The sequence below is a fragment of the Brachycentrus maculatus genome, unplaced genomic scaffold (genome assembly GCF_059751285.1).
Source record: "Brachycentrus maculatus isolate JH-2025_06_01 unplaced genomic scaffold, ASM5975128v1 h1tg000074l, whole genome shotgun sequence".
In the NCBI taxonomy this organism is placed as follows: Eukaryota; Metazoa; Arthropoda; class Insecta; order Trichoptera; family Brachycentridae; genus Brachycentrus; species Brachycentrus maculatus.
In genome coordinates this window covers 68,382-84,553 of record NW_028280828.1, presented here as the reverse complement: position 1 = coordinate 84,553, position 16,172 = coordinate 68,382, and the positions used below count along the sequence as shown (strand labels likewise).

At 32.1% G+C, this 16,172-nt stretch overlaps 1 protein-coding gene across 6 annotated transcripts in view; it reads left to right on the top strand.

The window, feature by feature from the left end:
* Positions 1-14,124, top strand: part of LOC148311119 (uncharacterized) — a 415,481-nt gene extending 401,357 nt beyond the window's left edge. For 2 of the 6 annotated variants that reach the window (XM_088257212.1, XM_088257211.1), the window contains exons 7-13: positions 433-489; positions 4,058-4,121; positions 10,069-10,247; positions 10,631-10,823; positions 10,933-11,096; positions 11,475-11,853; positions 12,103-14,124. In XM_088257212.1, the coding sequence (XP_088113338.1) occupies positions 433-489; positions 4,058-4,121; positions 10,069-10,247; positions 10,631-10,823; positions 10,933-11,096; positions 11,475-11,853; positions 12,103-12,887 (1,821 nt within the window). In that variant the 3' untranslated portion in view covers positions 12,888-14,124. Of the gene's footprint in view, positions 1-432; positions 490-4,057; positions 4,122-9,690; positions 10,248-10,630; positions 10,824-10,932; positions 11,097-11,474; positions 11,854-12,102 lie in introns of all 6 variants that reach the window. The other 4 variants (XM_088257209.1, XM_088257208.1, XM_088257213.1 and 1 more) reach the window with 3 other exon arrangements.
* The last annotated feature ends 2,048 nt before the right edge of the window (positions 14,125-16,172 follow it).

Genomic DNA, 16,172 nt, shown 5'->3' with positions numbered 1-16,172 from the left:
TCGTGTCATTTTTTAACCCTGACGATTATATGGGATAATCATTTGTTCTCTATGCGGAATTTATGACCATGAAGCATTTTTTGAAGCTTTATGTGTATTTATAACTCGGAAATATTCCCTTATTGCAAAATATTTTTGAAATTCTTATAGAATTTACGGTTCTCATACCCTATTTTAATTGACTCTGTTTTTCGGTTATTTATGGCATGGTTTAATCATTTATAGTCTCAGAGCACGCCTTGCATGGATCAGTAAATTCAATCAACTTTTTATTGAATTTAATTTATTATACTTGTTATTTTCTTATAGATATCTGACAAAATTATACAACACAATATGTGTTTTTTTTTACTTTACATCTATAAAATAAGATGAAAATATAATCAAATAAATTGAATACACAGTCTAATGTGAAATGTATTTTATTTTCAGTTAAAAGTACAGGAAGCCATGAAGAAAAAAGAAAAATTTCATAGAGAACATGAAGAGGTATGGGCATTTGAAACTTTCAAAATTTTATATTGGGGATATGATTTTTTTATTATTTTGGTCATGCATGCCTTGTTCTAATAATTTTTGACGAATTAATTAATTCACATCGACGTTTTTTGGTTCATATAATTTTCATTTATTTATTTAAACAAGCGATACTCGAAATCTGTGCGTAAATCGTGAATGACAATGTTTAACCCTAGATTACTAAACTATCATAAAAATTACGACGGTAAAATACAATTCCTTGAAAAAACAATGTCTTCCTGGTGTACCTTTAATTATTTTCACTATTACGTGATCTCTTAATCCCAAAGAAATATTAAAATAATAGTTTAAAAAAATTGAGTGTTGAAAATGTGAAAATGATGATGATGATGAAAATGTGTCTGGTTGTGGCCCCGTGGTTAGTGTCGTGGACTCTTGAGTCAGAGTTTCTCGGTTTAAACATACTCTACTATGATTTGATATCTATATCTAATAATGTGCCGCTTAGGCTTACAGAAAGAGTCTGAAATTAAAGTATATTCGTAAATAATCAAAACATTTTTAAAAAATAATAGATTATCTCATTTATTCCCGTTTTAATCCTGATTGTTGAATCCGTTCTAATCATGTCCTATTTTTATGAATGTTAAGGAACAACGTCACTCGTAAGATGGTTTAGTAATCTAGAGTTAATTCATAGGTATGTAGGATTAGCCTATGTTATTTCTGCTTTGGGGATAACTTGAGTGATAAAACTTCGTACAAATAATACTACGGCAGTTGTGACGAATTCCCTTTGAAATATGAGTTTATCGTTGTAAATTGCATTATAAGGCGTAGTAAAACGGGGAAAGTGAGGCATTCCGAAACTCCAGAGTGCCTTATTACCGCCTGAAACTTTGGAAATTGAGGATAATAATGTTTCTTCAACGTGTGTTTCCGCCTTTTAAAGTGAAATTTCTGGAAATAAGTTTTGTTGCGGACGTCGTTTGCATTAAGTTTCATTCCGGAGATGAGACAAAGTCGGTAATTCGAGTTGAAAACTTTTCGTTTCACTTGTTCCTTCATTCAGCCTTCTTATTATTGCCAAGGGATGTAATTATTTATAAACACATAAACGTAGTTTCTTCAGTATCCCCTAAAATTAACCCTACCTTCTCTGCTAACTATCACATTTCAATCAATCAAGCCGTTATTTATTTATTTATTTATTTTATATCAATTACTTACTTTTATTACTCTCTTACTCAATGACGCATAGGTCACTGCAGCGTATAAAAGCAGTGTCATATTTATCGTGCTGACAATTACACTACTTTTATTTCTTATTTAAAAAAAAAACTTTATACGCACCGAATGGAGCATAGGGCACTGCATCACATCTTTGCGGTGTTACATTGATCTTTAATTACTTGAAAGCAAGGTGATCACTTCTGTGTTTAAGGTACCAGTCGAGGGTGACATGAAATAATTATTAGAGTGAATCATTTATATTTATTTATTCTCCCCTAGAAATTGGACCCGGGGCCTCCAGCATGGCATCTAAATGCATTAACTGCATACTATGCAGGAAAACAAATCCAATGACTTTTATTTAGTCAAACTTATCAACATTTTTTTTAAATAATCTTTTTATATAATGTAACTCACCCATTATTCACCGATAACTTATTCGTTAGTTCAGTGTCAAGAAGACATTAAAAATTCATTTCTATCAAATATGTACAAAAATGTTTTTAATATTTCATAATGATGACGTTATTACACAGTTTTACACTAAGTATTTCTATTGCAAATAAATACTGGTGGTTAAACCTTATTTAATGTATAATATGAATATTATTTGTAAACAAAATATATAATTTTACATATGAATAATGGGAAATTAAATTGAAATTGAATGTAGCAAAACCATATCAAATTCATTGTCAGTTTCCATCAATTAATCACTTATTTCCATATATTTCAAATATTATCATTTCATTATTATATTATTAGGTCCCATCCCATGTTTATAATTACATCGAATGCGTTAAAAATGGTAACAAATCTGACATATCGCTCACTCCTTTCAACAACGTCACATATCAAAAAACTTGATTTTTTCAGTTTTTTAATGTTTAAGAATATAATAAAATGTAAGAAAAATAAATATCAGGCCATTTATTGAACTTTTTACTATGCAATAGGTCTTTTTAAGTAAAACCTGAATATTTTTTCTCTAATTGAAAAATATTTAGCATATATCGCTCACTCCTTTCAAGAACGTCATAAATCAAAAAACTTGATTTTTCAGGAGAACGTTTTTAAAGTTTAAAAATATAATACTATGTATTAAAAATAAATACCAAGCCACTTATTGAACTTTTTACTGTGCAACAGATCTTTTTAGGTAAAACCTGAAGGTTTTTTCTCCATTTAAAAAATATTAAGGATATTTAAAATAATAATTAAACAATACCTTTTCTTCAAAATGCAAAAACAACACTTTCTGCTCTGTAGCGGGTAAATATTAAGTTAAAAATATGCCGCTTTTGCTGGGATATAGTGCATTTTCTGGGCATTCCGAAAACATGCACAGCTGAAAATTGACGATTTTTGATTTATGACGTTCTTGAAAGGAGTGAGCGATATATACGATACTCTCCCATTTCATTATTCCTCCTTGCGTCTTATGTCTTGTGTCTTTGGTTGTACTTTGATAACAATCTATTGTACAATTTTTTAAGTACGTAGTACGTTTAAGTAAAGAAATTTATTTTAATATCTTAAAATTTAAGCATTTATATGCACGATATTTCTTTAAAACCTCTAATGAATGTTTACCCAAAAAGTTTTCAATGCACATAACGTGGTTTATACTGCAGGATCGAAGAAAATTTAAAATATTGTTTTGAGAATATTGCGAGACTAAATAATAATTAAGGGAAAAAAGTTTTGCAGCTTTTCGAACGTTTGTTATTTATTATTTCCCCACCCGACCGCTCGCCGTCATTACTCATATTGCCTGTATTTGCGTACTGCATATCCGTACCAGAATAAAATTAAGGCCGTTACGTTTCAGCATTTCTCCAAAGTTTCCTCGCCTCTTCCATTTTACTGCCCATTTTCTTTTTTCATTTCCATTTTCTCATATTTCTTGTCGCGGCGCACCCACCCCCACTCCCTTTTATTTCATCGTTCTACAGTATTTTCGGTCACGTGGTTTACGGGCAATTTTTTCATACATCGAAGCGCCATTTTATTTATTACTCTATATTTCGAATTGTGGAAACATTTTTTTGCTGACTATCATCAGAGTATTTTCTGACACTCGCAACACCGAATTACATATATCATCAATTCTAGATATCGAAAAAAATTAACTCTATAAAATAAAACAACTTTCTTTTTAAACACTTTTTTTGGTACATTTTTTATTCATCCAGTTTCAACAAGAACCCTCTCATCATCAGGGTTAATCGTGTAATTTATTTTTTTTGCTTTTTTTATTTATTTTATTACGTGGACTAATTTAAAATTATGTAAAGTATATCAATACGCATGTTTTAAGAATTTTCTTCTTTTTTGTTTTCAGATATTACGAGATATAAGGCACGGGCTACTACACCTAGGCAGGGAGGGTCGTGGACCTATGGGAGGTAAGATGACCCACATGATAATGATATACCAAAAACCCCAATTTATCCCCTTATAGGGTTCTTAGAATATATTATTTAAACACCTCCCTATATTAACTAGAATACTTTTACGATTAAGTACAATAACAAAAGTGTATTAAATTTACACATAATTCAACAGTGATCTCATATTTATGAAAATAAAATAAATAATTGTGTACGTTATTTTAAACTATTTACTATTGTAAAAACTAGACCTACACATATTCACATGAATATATTCATACATACATTCAAAAGAACTGGAAATAACTGAACGTAGTGTCAATATTGTCATTTTTAAACATAAAAGGGCATTATTTCAGGCATCGTGTTTAAAAACATATTAACGCAATTAAACAAGATCTTACAAATTGAATAATATAACATGTTTATTTTGTTATCACATCCGTCAGAAATTCACATATTTTTTAAATGTACGTACATACATGTATGTTACTATTAAAAATCTAAAAACTAGTTTCGTAATGTGTGTACATTATATTTTCATAATTTAATTTGTATACATTACATTATAAAAGACAACCCCCCATCCTGAAACCGTATGACTTTTTTTAATCCACATCTCATATGTACACAGGATATGTGTGAGAATTTTTAATCATGATATGCAAAATAATAAACTGAGTGATAATTCTTTTTTTTAACATCACCAGCAACTGTCTTCATTTAAATCTAATAATGTTTGTATTGTCTCTGAACGATAACAGAAAAAACAAATAATTTTTTCAATGTTAATATTTATTGAACGTACAATAACTTCACTACATAGATTTATATTTTATTATAAGTAGAGTTTACATTTTTTTAAATTCATTTGTTAAGAATTATTGATAATTTGATTAAAATAATATAAGTTTTATCTTTTCGTTTGCAAATGTAAATAAGGAAATATTTATATGATTTTTTTGTATTTTTCTTACTACATTTTTTATACCATCTGCGAGTATTAAAAAAAATTAAATATAAGCTTTGCGGGTAATTCTTTTTTTTCATTTGTTGAATTGTCTGTAGAAAATGGAATGTAATGATAAAATATTTTTAAACTAACGAGGAATTTATATAAATAAACACAGCTTCGCTTATCCGGTTTTTGTACTAATATATTTATCCTTAAAGGAAATGGGATTCAACAATATCGAAAATATTTTATAGTTTTGAAACTATCATCAATTTTTTTATATGTACGGTTTTTACTTTCATTTGTCGGTAGAATTGAATTTATACCTTTGTATTTACTCTTTTTTATTAATAATGCATTTATGAAGCTAGTGTGCTTCGAGTATTATACTTGTATGCGGTGGAGAAATTTCGAATTTCTACAAAGTTCGCCATGAAGAAAATGCATGAATGTGAGTACGTTTTATGGGTAGGTTGGTGATGGTAGATTGGTGGAACCCAGACGGTTATACAAGCCCTACCAATGCAACAGGGATGTGGAACTACTGGTTTATGTTAACTTTTACCTATATCCACAAATTTTTGTCAATTCCCTTAGAATTCACCCCAATAATCGTAAGTCATTTTTCTTACATAAATAACCCACAATGCAAACGTTTACAATGTTTATTAACACACCAAAAATATTAGTTTTTTTTTTTTTTTTTAATCATCACATTTTAAAGAATTACTTCAAAGTGACCTACGTAGCTTATATTACAAACTAACTAATTTACTATCACGCCGCTTCCCTCCGAGGGTAGGTAGAGAGAACAAAAGCACGCCACAATACTTTGTCTTTACAAAAATTCTTCGCCTCTTCCACATTCATAAACAGCCGATTTTTTCAAATACTGACCATGAGTATTGACTTATGATATTTGAAATACTTGATAATTCCATAAACCATTCGGTTTTCTTCTGCTCTTATTTCCTACTACCTTTACCTGATAACTTTGATTTGTCGTTCGTTTTTCCCTCATTCTTACCACATGTCCAAACTATCTCAACATATCATTCTTAATATTATCGGTAATGTATATCTCAGCCTTGCATTCAATCCTTGTTTTACTATTCGAACATTCATCGTTTTGTCGCATTTTCGTGCGAGAGTTCGCATTTCGTCTGCATACAGTATTTTTAAGATACGCATACAGCTTATTTTACTCATTCATTTGTTTTAAAGTTGTTAATGTATTTTTTTCTTATGAATTACAGTTCCACCAAGAAATGTCAAATGATAATTTAAATCTAATATATTCATAATATTTAACACGTTAATAATTGAGTTGTCTATGTGAGTATATAATATACTTATGTGAATTGGGTATTTAGTCAGTCTTCGCAGTGTCGCGGTTAGCACATTTGACTATGATGCGTGAGGCCACGAGTTCAACTCAGCGGGGTCTTAATTAATACAGTATTTTCAACTAGCACTATTTAATTTATAGCCCTTGGAGCGTAAAGCGATGTCATTTACAATTACTATAATCGTACATTAATTGATGAAGTGTCCTATGACCTATCAAATGAAGAAAGCGGACAAATAATATTTTAACCATCGTATCGTATATTATAAATAAATATCCACCTTAGGCGTGGCATAATCGCTTTTAATTGAAATTTTGCTTAATATACCGTATTCGTATTCAAAAAATAAAATAAAAAGAATAAAAAAAAGTGTTTTCTCGAAATAAATTTATGGGTTTGGAAAAAGAATTGTTGTTGAAAGGTAGAGTTTGTAAAAATGCTTACAAATATTTTTTCAATATTTAAGTATTATGAAAAAATCAAATTCTAATATATATGAAAAAAAAATGTGCGCGGAGACACGTGTGGCTCCTTGCGCAACCGGTCGCTACCTATTTATATATCCCCTTAACATACGTTAAGTTGTAAAGTTACTAAAGTTAATCAAAATAAGGCTGCATCATTTGGGTTCATTTCGCGGTACATTTTTAAATAAAATACGTTTGTAATTATGACATGCTCCATTTAAACAAATTTAATAAATCAACTTTTCGTTGTAACTATTAACTTAATTACAATTATCGAAAAACAAAAATCATTTGCATCCTTCGAATCCTACAAATAAATTACAGATTTTGGATTTTTAGAGCGCCATTCGCCAAATTGTAATAAAAAGGCAGCTTGACGTTTAGCTCAGATTCAAACCTTTGATATTTTAAGAGTGCTCTGTGGTTTGCCGTCATTTGTTCATAGGCGTTGAAATCTTAAATATGAGAAATACCATCCAGATCATAGAAACAAGATTGTAGAATAATCATTTTAATAACATTTTTTTCTTTATAATACAAATGATAGTTTGCATAATTTACTAATTACAAATGAAGAGAGAGAAAAATGATTTTAAAAATTATATTATATTGTTTATACTTACCTAGAAACGTATTTAAAAAAAAATAAAAGGTGCGTCTAATATTTATAATGTACAAGTTTCTATATTTAAACAAATTAACTTGCCATACTAGTATATAACCGACTTGTGTATCTAATTACTAAACAAACTCGATGACATTTTTTTACATACTTGTAGCTTTTTTTCACTTTAATTTTATTTGATCAATGTCAAATTACTGACATTACAAGTCGGTAATACTGTCGGTACAGATAAAACCCATTATAGTGAAATTAAAAAAAAATACGGAATAAGTAACAAAGATGTTTTATTTTATTAAAATGTATTATAGTTAGAACAATAAATGAAAGAACAAATATTAAATCTAATATGATATAACACTATATAAATAAATATGTATTAATGATAATTTTAGGTTTATTTTCATGGTTATGTTACACTACATATACAATTTTATTGAATCTAAATTCAAGCATTCTCTTAATTTTTTTGACAATTAAAAAAAAATTATTTACGAAACGTATTGAAAAAAAATTATTTGTTTACTTATGCCTAGTTCGAATACTAATATTTTTTAGTTTTCTTACCCCTAATTCAAAGACAAACGGGCGCATTCCAAGGTTGCGCGTCCCTGACGTCCGCAAGTTGCACGTTCCGTTAATCGGCTTAGCTCTCGCCGCGCCGTTCTAAAGCCATCGATAATATTTGGAAATTACAACGCTTCGGTATTTTTTCCGCCGGTTTACTTGTCGATATTTGAATATTCGTTTCGTATTCCATCCAGCGATTTAAAATTCCATTTGTCAAAAATCCTACACACGGATGGGTAAAGACAAATAGACTTGGCGGATGAAAAAATGATTGGCGAATATTCCCCAAGATTAGTATAATTTTTAATTCTCCGAGGGGAGCCTGTATTGATTTAACGGATGAGAATGAAATATCCGAAAACCAATCCGTTTTTGTCATACATTCTGGTTCGTCCGTCATATATCATAAGATTTTTTTTTAATTCTACAAACGCCGAATGTATGGTTATCTAGTACCTACCTATATTTTTAAAATCGTTATATTGCCATAGTCAGTGGAGTTTTCAGCGTTTTTAATCAAGGTAAACCGTAAAAGATTAAATATGAATTACTCAGTAAGATAGGGTAGGTACTGGTTGCGTTCCTATATTACACTCGAGTGAGATACAGTAAGCACTGTTTTTCTGCCTATATGAAATGAACGCCTCTGGTCACGATAGTTTTATTATTTTAATTACAAACAGCGTAAAAAATAATTTCAAAAATAAAATAAAAAACTCTTTTTGTAGAATGATTTTTTAATTATGAAACCAAAAAAATGTACTTTTGGAGCCAGGTATTTCAAGAACACCTATAAAAAAATATTTTCGAAAAATCATTCATCAATACAATATCTTCTTTTTTGTATTACGAGGATTCAATTAGAGGTATATATTTTTGGCGTCCTAAATTGAATATTTTCCCCAAAACATAAAAAAATTCATTCAAAATAGACGTCGCGTAGTTATCGCTTTATTTAAATTTGTTGGCGAAGATATCTGTCACAGCCGTATAATTCACCATATTATAACATCTCATCATAACGCTGACAATACGAAATTATTTTCCAAAACGACTTCCCAAGTACGTTTTGGTGTTGCCAAGTTTCAAATTAGTTTACAGTGAGAGCTCTAGAGCCACGATGAAACTTTTCAAGTACTTACATTAAATAAAATTTCCGTTTGGTGGGTGTCTTTGTGGGTTTTGTAACTTTACCCTTTAACCCTTAAATGCATGATATATTTTTTTTAATTAACAAAATCCTTGACAATAATATCTAAATGTCAAGAAAGTACTCACAGCGCCATCTAGTTATAAAAGGCTGACTTAATTCTAACTCCTAGGTACGTGATGAATATGCAACAGTGTGAATTTTGACAATTCCAGGCGACTAAAGGATGTTTCAACTGATGTAAAAATGTTAGTGCAGAATTGCAACGCTTTGCATTTAAGGGTTAAATATTAATATTTTGTTATTATTTTCGGTGGAAAAAACGGGCATGATTTTTTACTAACAGTGTTCCATGTGGATTTTTGAAGTACATACATTCACCAGTTTGCTAAGGAAAAGAGTTTGGATTTATGAACGTTTCATTCGCTTCTCTGCAGTGACGAGTGATGGTAATCTCAGTGTGTTTTCCAGATGATACCTACATGTATGATGAAGACGCTCGCATGATGGGTCTAGCTCCCGGGCACTGGTACGACGAGCCACCTTACGAAAGCGATCCTGAAGATTTCCTCATGGGAGGCGGTCCCGTTCCGACAGCCACTATCCAAAACGGGAGAGTCTGCTTTACCCTCAACTTGAGGAACGAGCCTAGAGGAGAAGGGGTGATATCTCTTAGAAGCGCCGGAGACATTTCTCTCCCTAGAGAGGGCGCCAGAGGCCTCATCCTCCCCCAGTCTGGTCCCTACCCGCCGACGATCATCCCCCTGAGATCCGCCAGAGACCGGGAGAGCGGGGACTATGCAGGGTCAGATATCCAATCAGTAAGCTCCCGTTTATCTGGGCTTTCAGTTGAGACCGGCCGCTCGGAGCTCGCGGACGGGGGGCAGAGAGGGAACCAGGCGGGGTACAGGCAAATGGCTGCATACAGAATGAGAAGGCCCGAAGATGGACTATCTCCGCACAGTTCAGACTACGAAGACCAGGAAGAAAGTGAAAATGATTCTCAACACGTCGCCACCGTCCATAATGTAAGTTTAAATCAAATATACACCTATTCCAACCCTGATCCGCACCCAATGGTGCATATGGCACTGCATCGTATTGACGCAGTGTTATCTTGATCGTTACTTTCATGAAGGCAAGGCGATCACTCCTGCACTTCAGGGAACAGTCCAAGGTAATATAAAATAAATATTAGAGTGTGAAATCACTAATATTTCTTTTTACCCCTACCCCCCACAGGGAATCGACTCCGGAACCTCCAGCACGATAAATAAAGACGCTTACCATTACACCATGGAAGCAGACAAAATATACAAATATACAAAATAAAAATAAAATATTTACACATATAGACGAACAATTTTTTTATTTTTTTATTTACATTTAGTTAATGTAATATTTTTTTTAGTCCGCTGAAGATTGCGAAGGAGTATCAGGATTGGTTGGAAGAGTTCGAGGCCTGAGACAAGACGTCCAAAGAAAAATATCTCGATTGCGGTTGGAGCAAGGAGTGGACCAACCGCAGCGAAGACCAAATAATGACCAGGCTTTCCCTTGTTCCAACAGTTCGTTCGAAAGTCTACCTAGCGGATCCGGAAGCAGTAAGTTACGATTTGATTGATTTATTATAAAACTTATATTTGAGAAAAGAAAAATATATAAAAAATCAAAGTTATTTGTAATGTGTTAATTGTTATTTTATTTTAATAGGTACACAAGCGCTCGTCCGTGCCGGAAGCAATCATTCATCAATATCGGCGGAAGATAATCGCGAGCTCAGCCCTACAGGGCATGGACCACAAATACTTTGCAGGGCGAGGGCTTTGGTAGATTACAACTCCAGTTCATATGATAAAGATGCCTTAAGATATAAGGTATTTTAATATTTTTAAACCAAACAATTTAAAGATCAATTATATATATGGAGGTCCTCGCCAAAAAGCTACATTTCCAATATTGCACATAAAATCCTTTAAATGCAAATCTGTTCTATTCACTCTATTCTATAGAAATCTTAATTAAAGTTGCGATAAAACGTGACCAATCCTGTTTTAAACCAATGTTAAATCATTAAATCGCACCAAAACGTAACAATTTTACAAGAATTCCTGATTACTTAAAATCGTTATTAATGGAAATGTAACGTTTTGGCGAGGACCTTCACATATATTTCTTTATAGAAGTTTATATGACTTATCCCGCTATTCTTTGTGGATTGTTTCATCAAAAGCATCTGTTTGATTGTCTTTCAGAAAGGTGACATTATCGACGTTATCAACATGAACGCATCAGGACTTTGGAGAGGAATAGCACATAACCGAGTAGGACACTTCAAATTCATCAACGTGGAAGTCTTATCGGATAGAATAATACGAAATAGTTCCAGCGCAAAATGGCTTCATAAAAATGCCGCAATGTACGGTTTCCATAAGTCGAGGCCAACCACTGTAGAAGATTTACTGCACAGAATAGGAATGCAAGAGTATTCTTCGATATTCATCATGAACGGATATGAAGACTTGGAACTCTTCAAAGAAATAGAACCGTCAGATTTGGATTACTTAGCAATCATGGCAGCCGATCACAGAGCCAAGATCCTGACTGCGGTGCAACTGTTACACGACTTGGATTGTAAGTAAATTTTAAAAGGTCTTATTTGTCTTCCATTTGATTTATTGTTTGCTGTGTAATACGCTTGATTATTTTTTATAAGCTAATAAATTTGCTAACAAATCAAGTATGTCTTTTATTACACATCACAAACATATTAATATTTTTATTTTTTTAAGCTTCTTTTCATTATTTTTCTGATTTAACTGCTCAGCTATTGAAATAAATTATTTTTGAAGTATCTCATATTTTGCGTTGTCTTTTTAACAGGTAGCGAAGGTGACATTCATGGATCCAGCTCTGAAGGAGATGACTCGAAGAGAATGACGCAGCAAGTGGAATCTCCGTTCGGCAGGCGTCAGTTTCCCAGGGATTCTGGATGCTACGACGCTCCTCTTCACATCAAGACATCCCCACTCATCCATCGCTCCGACAACTCCGACCACGAGCAAAACAGCAGTGACAACACGTCTAACAGTCCCAACAACTTGGACTCGGTAGTTCAACAATGTAGTAATGAGATCCTCAAAAGGGTTGAGTCGCAACACGCTCACAAACTGAACACGATCAAAGACGATAGGATCGAACAATATCTCCCGAATATCCCCGTGCCAAACAGTGTCTCGAGTAATGCGAATAATGAGAAATGTGTGAGAACCATGGACTCTTACGTGGTCGCAAGAGGTCAAACCGTATCTGTCGAGCCTTCTAGATCGAGGTCAAACATTATGAATAAATCCGCGTTGCGGAAAAATGCAATGCCTTCTCATTTGAAGAATTCTACGAATAACTCCAGCTCTAGAAGTTCTCCAGGGTCTGGGCAACCTTCTGGTATTAATCATACACTTGTAGAGGATGTCTGCGAGTCTGATCATAAACTGAACGTTGTGAAGTATATAGTAGGCGGTGTGACCGCTACCAGCCAGGAACCCACCAGTGGCGGGTCAGGAGGTGGATGTTTATCCGAAAAGAGCAGTGATTCTGGAGTAAGCAGCAGTTCGTTGAGCTCCGCTCCGTGCACGAGAGATACGTGCTCCAAACCTCAGCCGCTTTGAAATTCACTTCAAACGGAGGTGGTAAGATCTTTGCACAAAAAGAAATTAGCCAGTCCGTTGATTTGTGAAAAGTAATGATCCCCTCGCAAGCCAAAATGTTCTTTCTTATCTGGAGACGATGCAATACGGACCCATTAAAATATTTAAAAAAAACTTTTGGTTGCAAAAAATAACCGTAAAAAAGAAAATGTGATTTTAAAATAATGATGTACCTTTGTGATGGAAACGAGATATTTAGCTTTCAAAGTTTAAAATAATAATAACATTTTCTCCATTCTTTTTTATGTATGACTTATATTAATTTACCCATTGATACACAAATATTATGACATTTTGTTTCTAAGTGTACTCATTTTCGAGTTAATTAATTTTATTCGTTCACTATCCAGTAAATTAAGTTTTATATTTTCATAACTTTTTGCTAATACAAAGATGTCAAATTGCAGTAAATGTAAATAGATTTACAATAAAAAGATAATTTTTTTACATAAATGTCTAACAAATAAAGCAATAATGAAAACTAGACGAGAAAAGGTAATTAACCAAATTTAAGATTGAGTGTAAATTATAACAAAAATTGTAAATATTAGTTAGTTACAAATAATGAAATAAAAAATAAAGCCATTCAAATATGAGAACTTTCAGGCGTTTATGTTTTAAAATTTACTGTAAATATTTGTATAGTAGGTAGGTACTTTTATTTCTGTTGATTGAAAGATGTCATTAAAATTATAAAATGTTTTATTGTTATGATGATTTGGTTAGGAGTGATAAAATTTTGAACATTCCATTGTAAAAAATCACTTTTTCTGAATATTGTATCACTTTTCCCTAGATGAAAAAGAGCAAATCTGATTGTCCGCCTTCCTTGTATTTTAGAAATATGGATTCCGATTAAATAACACTTAGCTAATAAATCATAACTGACTGGAATAAATCCATTTTAAGAATTAACAGATGACTAGTCGATGAGATATTGTACATATCTTTTGTTATATACTATAGTGTATTCATGTAACCATTTTTCTATTTAATAATAAATATTTATATCATCTGATAATAATATAATTAATTTATTAAACGATAAAATTGGCATAAGTAGGTATATATTTATAAAAACAAAATACGATAAAAATATCACGTTGTCATAAAATGTAGATAATCCTTGCCAATCAGTTTTACGTAGGATAATGGAGTTATGATTTTTTTGTATTATTGCAATGAAAGATATGTATTATGAGAGGTTAATATGAAAATAAATTTATTAATTATTGAACACCGTCTTTTAATTATTTTCATTGCTTTTTGGTTCTATTACTGTAAGATTCTTTCTTTCAAATTTTATTTGATATTCATATTTGAGTGTTAAAAAGAAAACTAATTTAACTTATGACATAAAATTAAAAATGAAACAAATAAATTAAAAAATTAAAAAAGAACTTTTCTTTACAGACTTTCAAATAAAGTTATTAAATATTTTTTTCAATAATAGATGTATTCATAAGTCCGCCTCCGTAGTGTAATGGTCGGCTCACTCGGTTACCGTTCTGGAGGTCCCGGGTTCGATTGCCAGGAGAGGGGGGGGGTTAAATAAATAAAAGTTATTTTTTCACTCTAATATTTATTCAATACCCTGGACTAGTTAGTACCTGAAACGGAGGGTTGGTCATCTCATCTTTCCTTCATGTGTTAACGATCAAGATGACGCTACGAGTACGTTTTGGAACTTGCAGGCATCGTATCCAACAGTATGAAAGCTTTCTGGAGATCGGATTTGTACTTGGTGAAAACCAAGTTTGGCCTGCATCACTTTTATTCTTTTTATTCGGCTGTGAAACATGGCGCTTCATAAAAACCCAGAGCGGCCGTATACTTAGCAACGAGATTAGAGTCTGCGAAATAATTTTAGCGTGTTACTTCTTGAGGAATAAGGAAAAACAGCGTAGGATGCAGCAAACCACAACTGTCGTCAATAAAAGGAAATTTGGTTGGCTAGGCCATGTACTTGGCAAACCTCCCGAGAGCTGCCATCATGCTTACCTCTTTTATAAAATACCGGTTCCTACCACCCAGGACGTCCACTGTTGATAATTTGTTGGCAGTTTTCGTCTGTACTTCGGGACGCTGACCTGACTTGGAATGATGCAAGGGAGGAGGCAGTTTGTGGACTCCATATGATCTATACAGGAAGCGAATTTCGATGAATGAAAATAAAATAAAAGCTCTTTTATTTTAAATATTGACACAAAAATTATGTACTATTTAAAAAAAAACTTTAACAAACATCCACTAAAGAAAAACTTCACAAATGAGAAAATTAAATATTTTTGTTGTTACATATATTATTTTTTGATTTCTCATCAAAGATGAAGAAGAATATGGATATCTGGGCATTTAATATGAAGATAACTCCTGTCATTGGAGATAGTACAGATTTTGTGGATAAGTATTTGAACACACTCAAAATTTTTGTAGTTGTTAAAATACCAAAGAATTTTAGAGTATTATGGTGATAAAATAGTGATCTATAAATAGGATAATTGAAATGAAAATAGTATCAATAATATTAGTAAAAGGTTGACTAAGTCAATCATATAATTTAAGGTAAAACCAACAGCACCACACTCTATAACCTTTAGGAACAACGTTGCTATAAGGATTACTAAAATAAAAAATAAATAAAGTTTTTATTTATAATTGTGTGCAAGTTCGCAAACAAAAAAAGGAATTTAATATATATTCCTCCTTAAACGATTTTACTTTTTTATGATTTAAAATCAAACAAATATAATCAAACACCGTTTGATGGCATCGAAACACATATCACAAAAGATTTTAAGAAATGTCCGCCTCCGTGGTGTAATGGTCAGCGTGTTTAGCTACCGTGCTAGAGGTCCCGGGTTCGATTCCCAGGGGGGGTGAAAATAAATATTAGTGATTTTACACTGTAATATTTATTTAATACTACCCTGGACTGGTTCCTGAAGCGCAAGAGTGATCACCTTGCCTTCGTGTAAATAATGATCAAGAAAACACTGCCTCAATTCGATGCAGTGCCCTATGCACCATTGGGTGCGGATAAGGGTTATAAGTAATAAGTAAGATATTAACCAATTAAAATTTTAGTTAAAAATTCATGTGTCGATATTACCACAAAATGACTACCGGATCAATTAATGGAACGAGTTTACTCTCTGGAAAAGGCTGGCATTCTATTTTTTAGATTAAATAAAAAGTATTTAGGAAAGCTACATATTTCTACAAGAAATAATATGCCCTCATTTT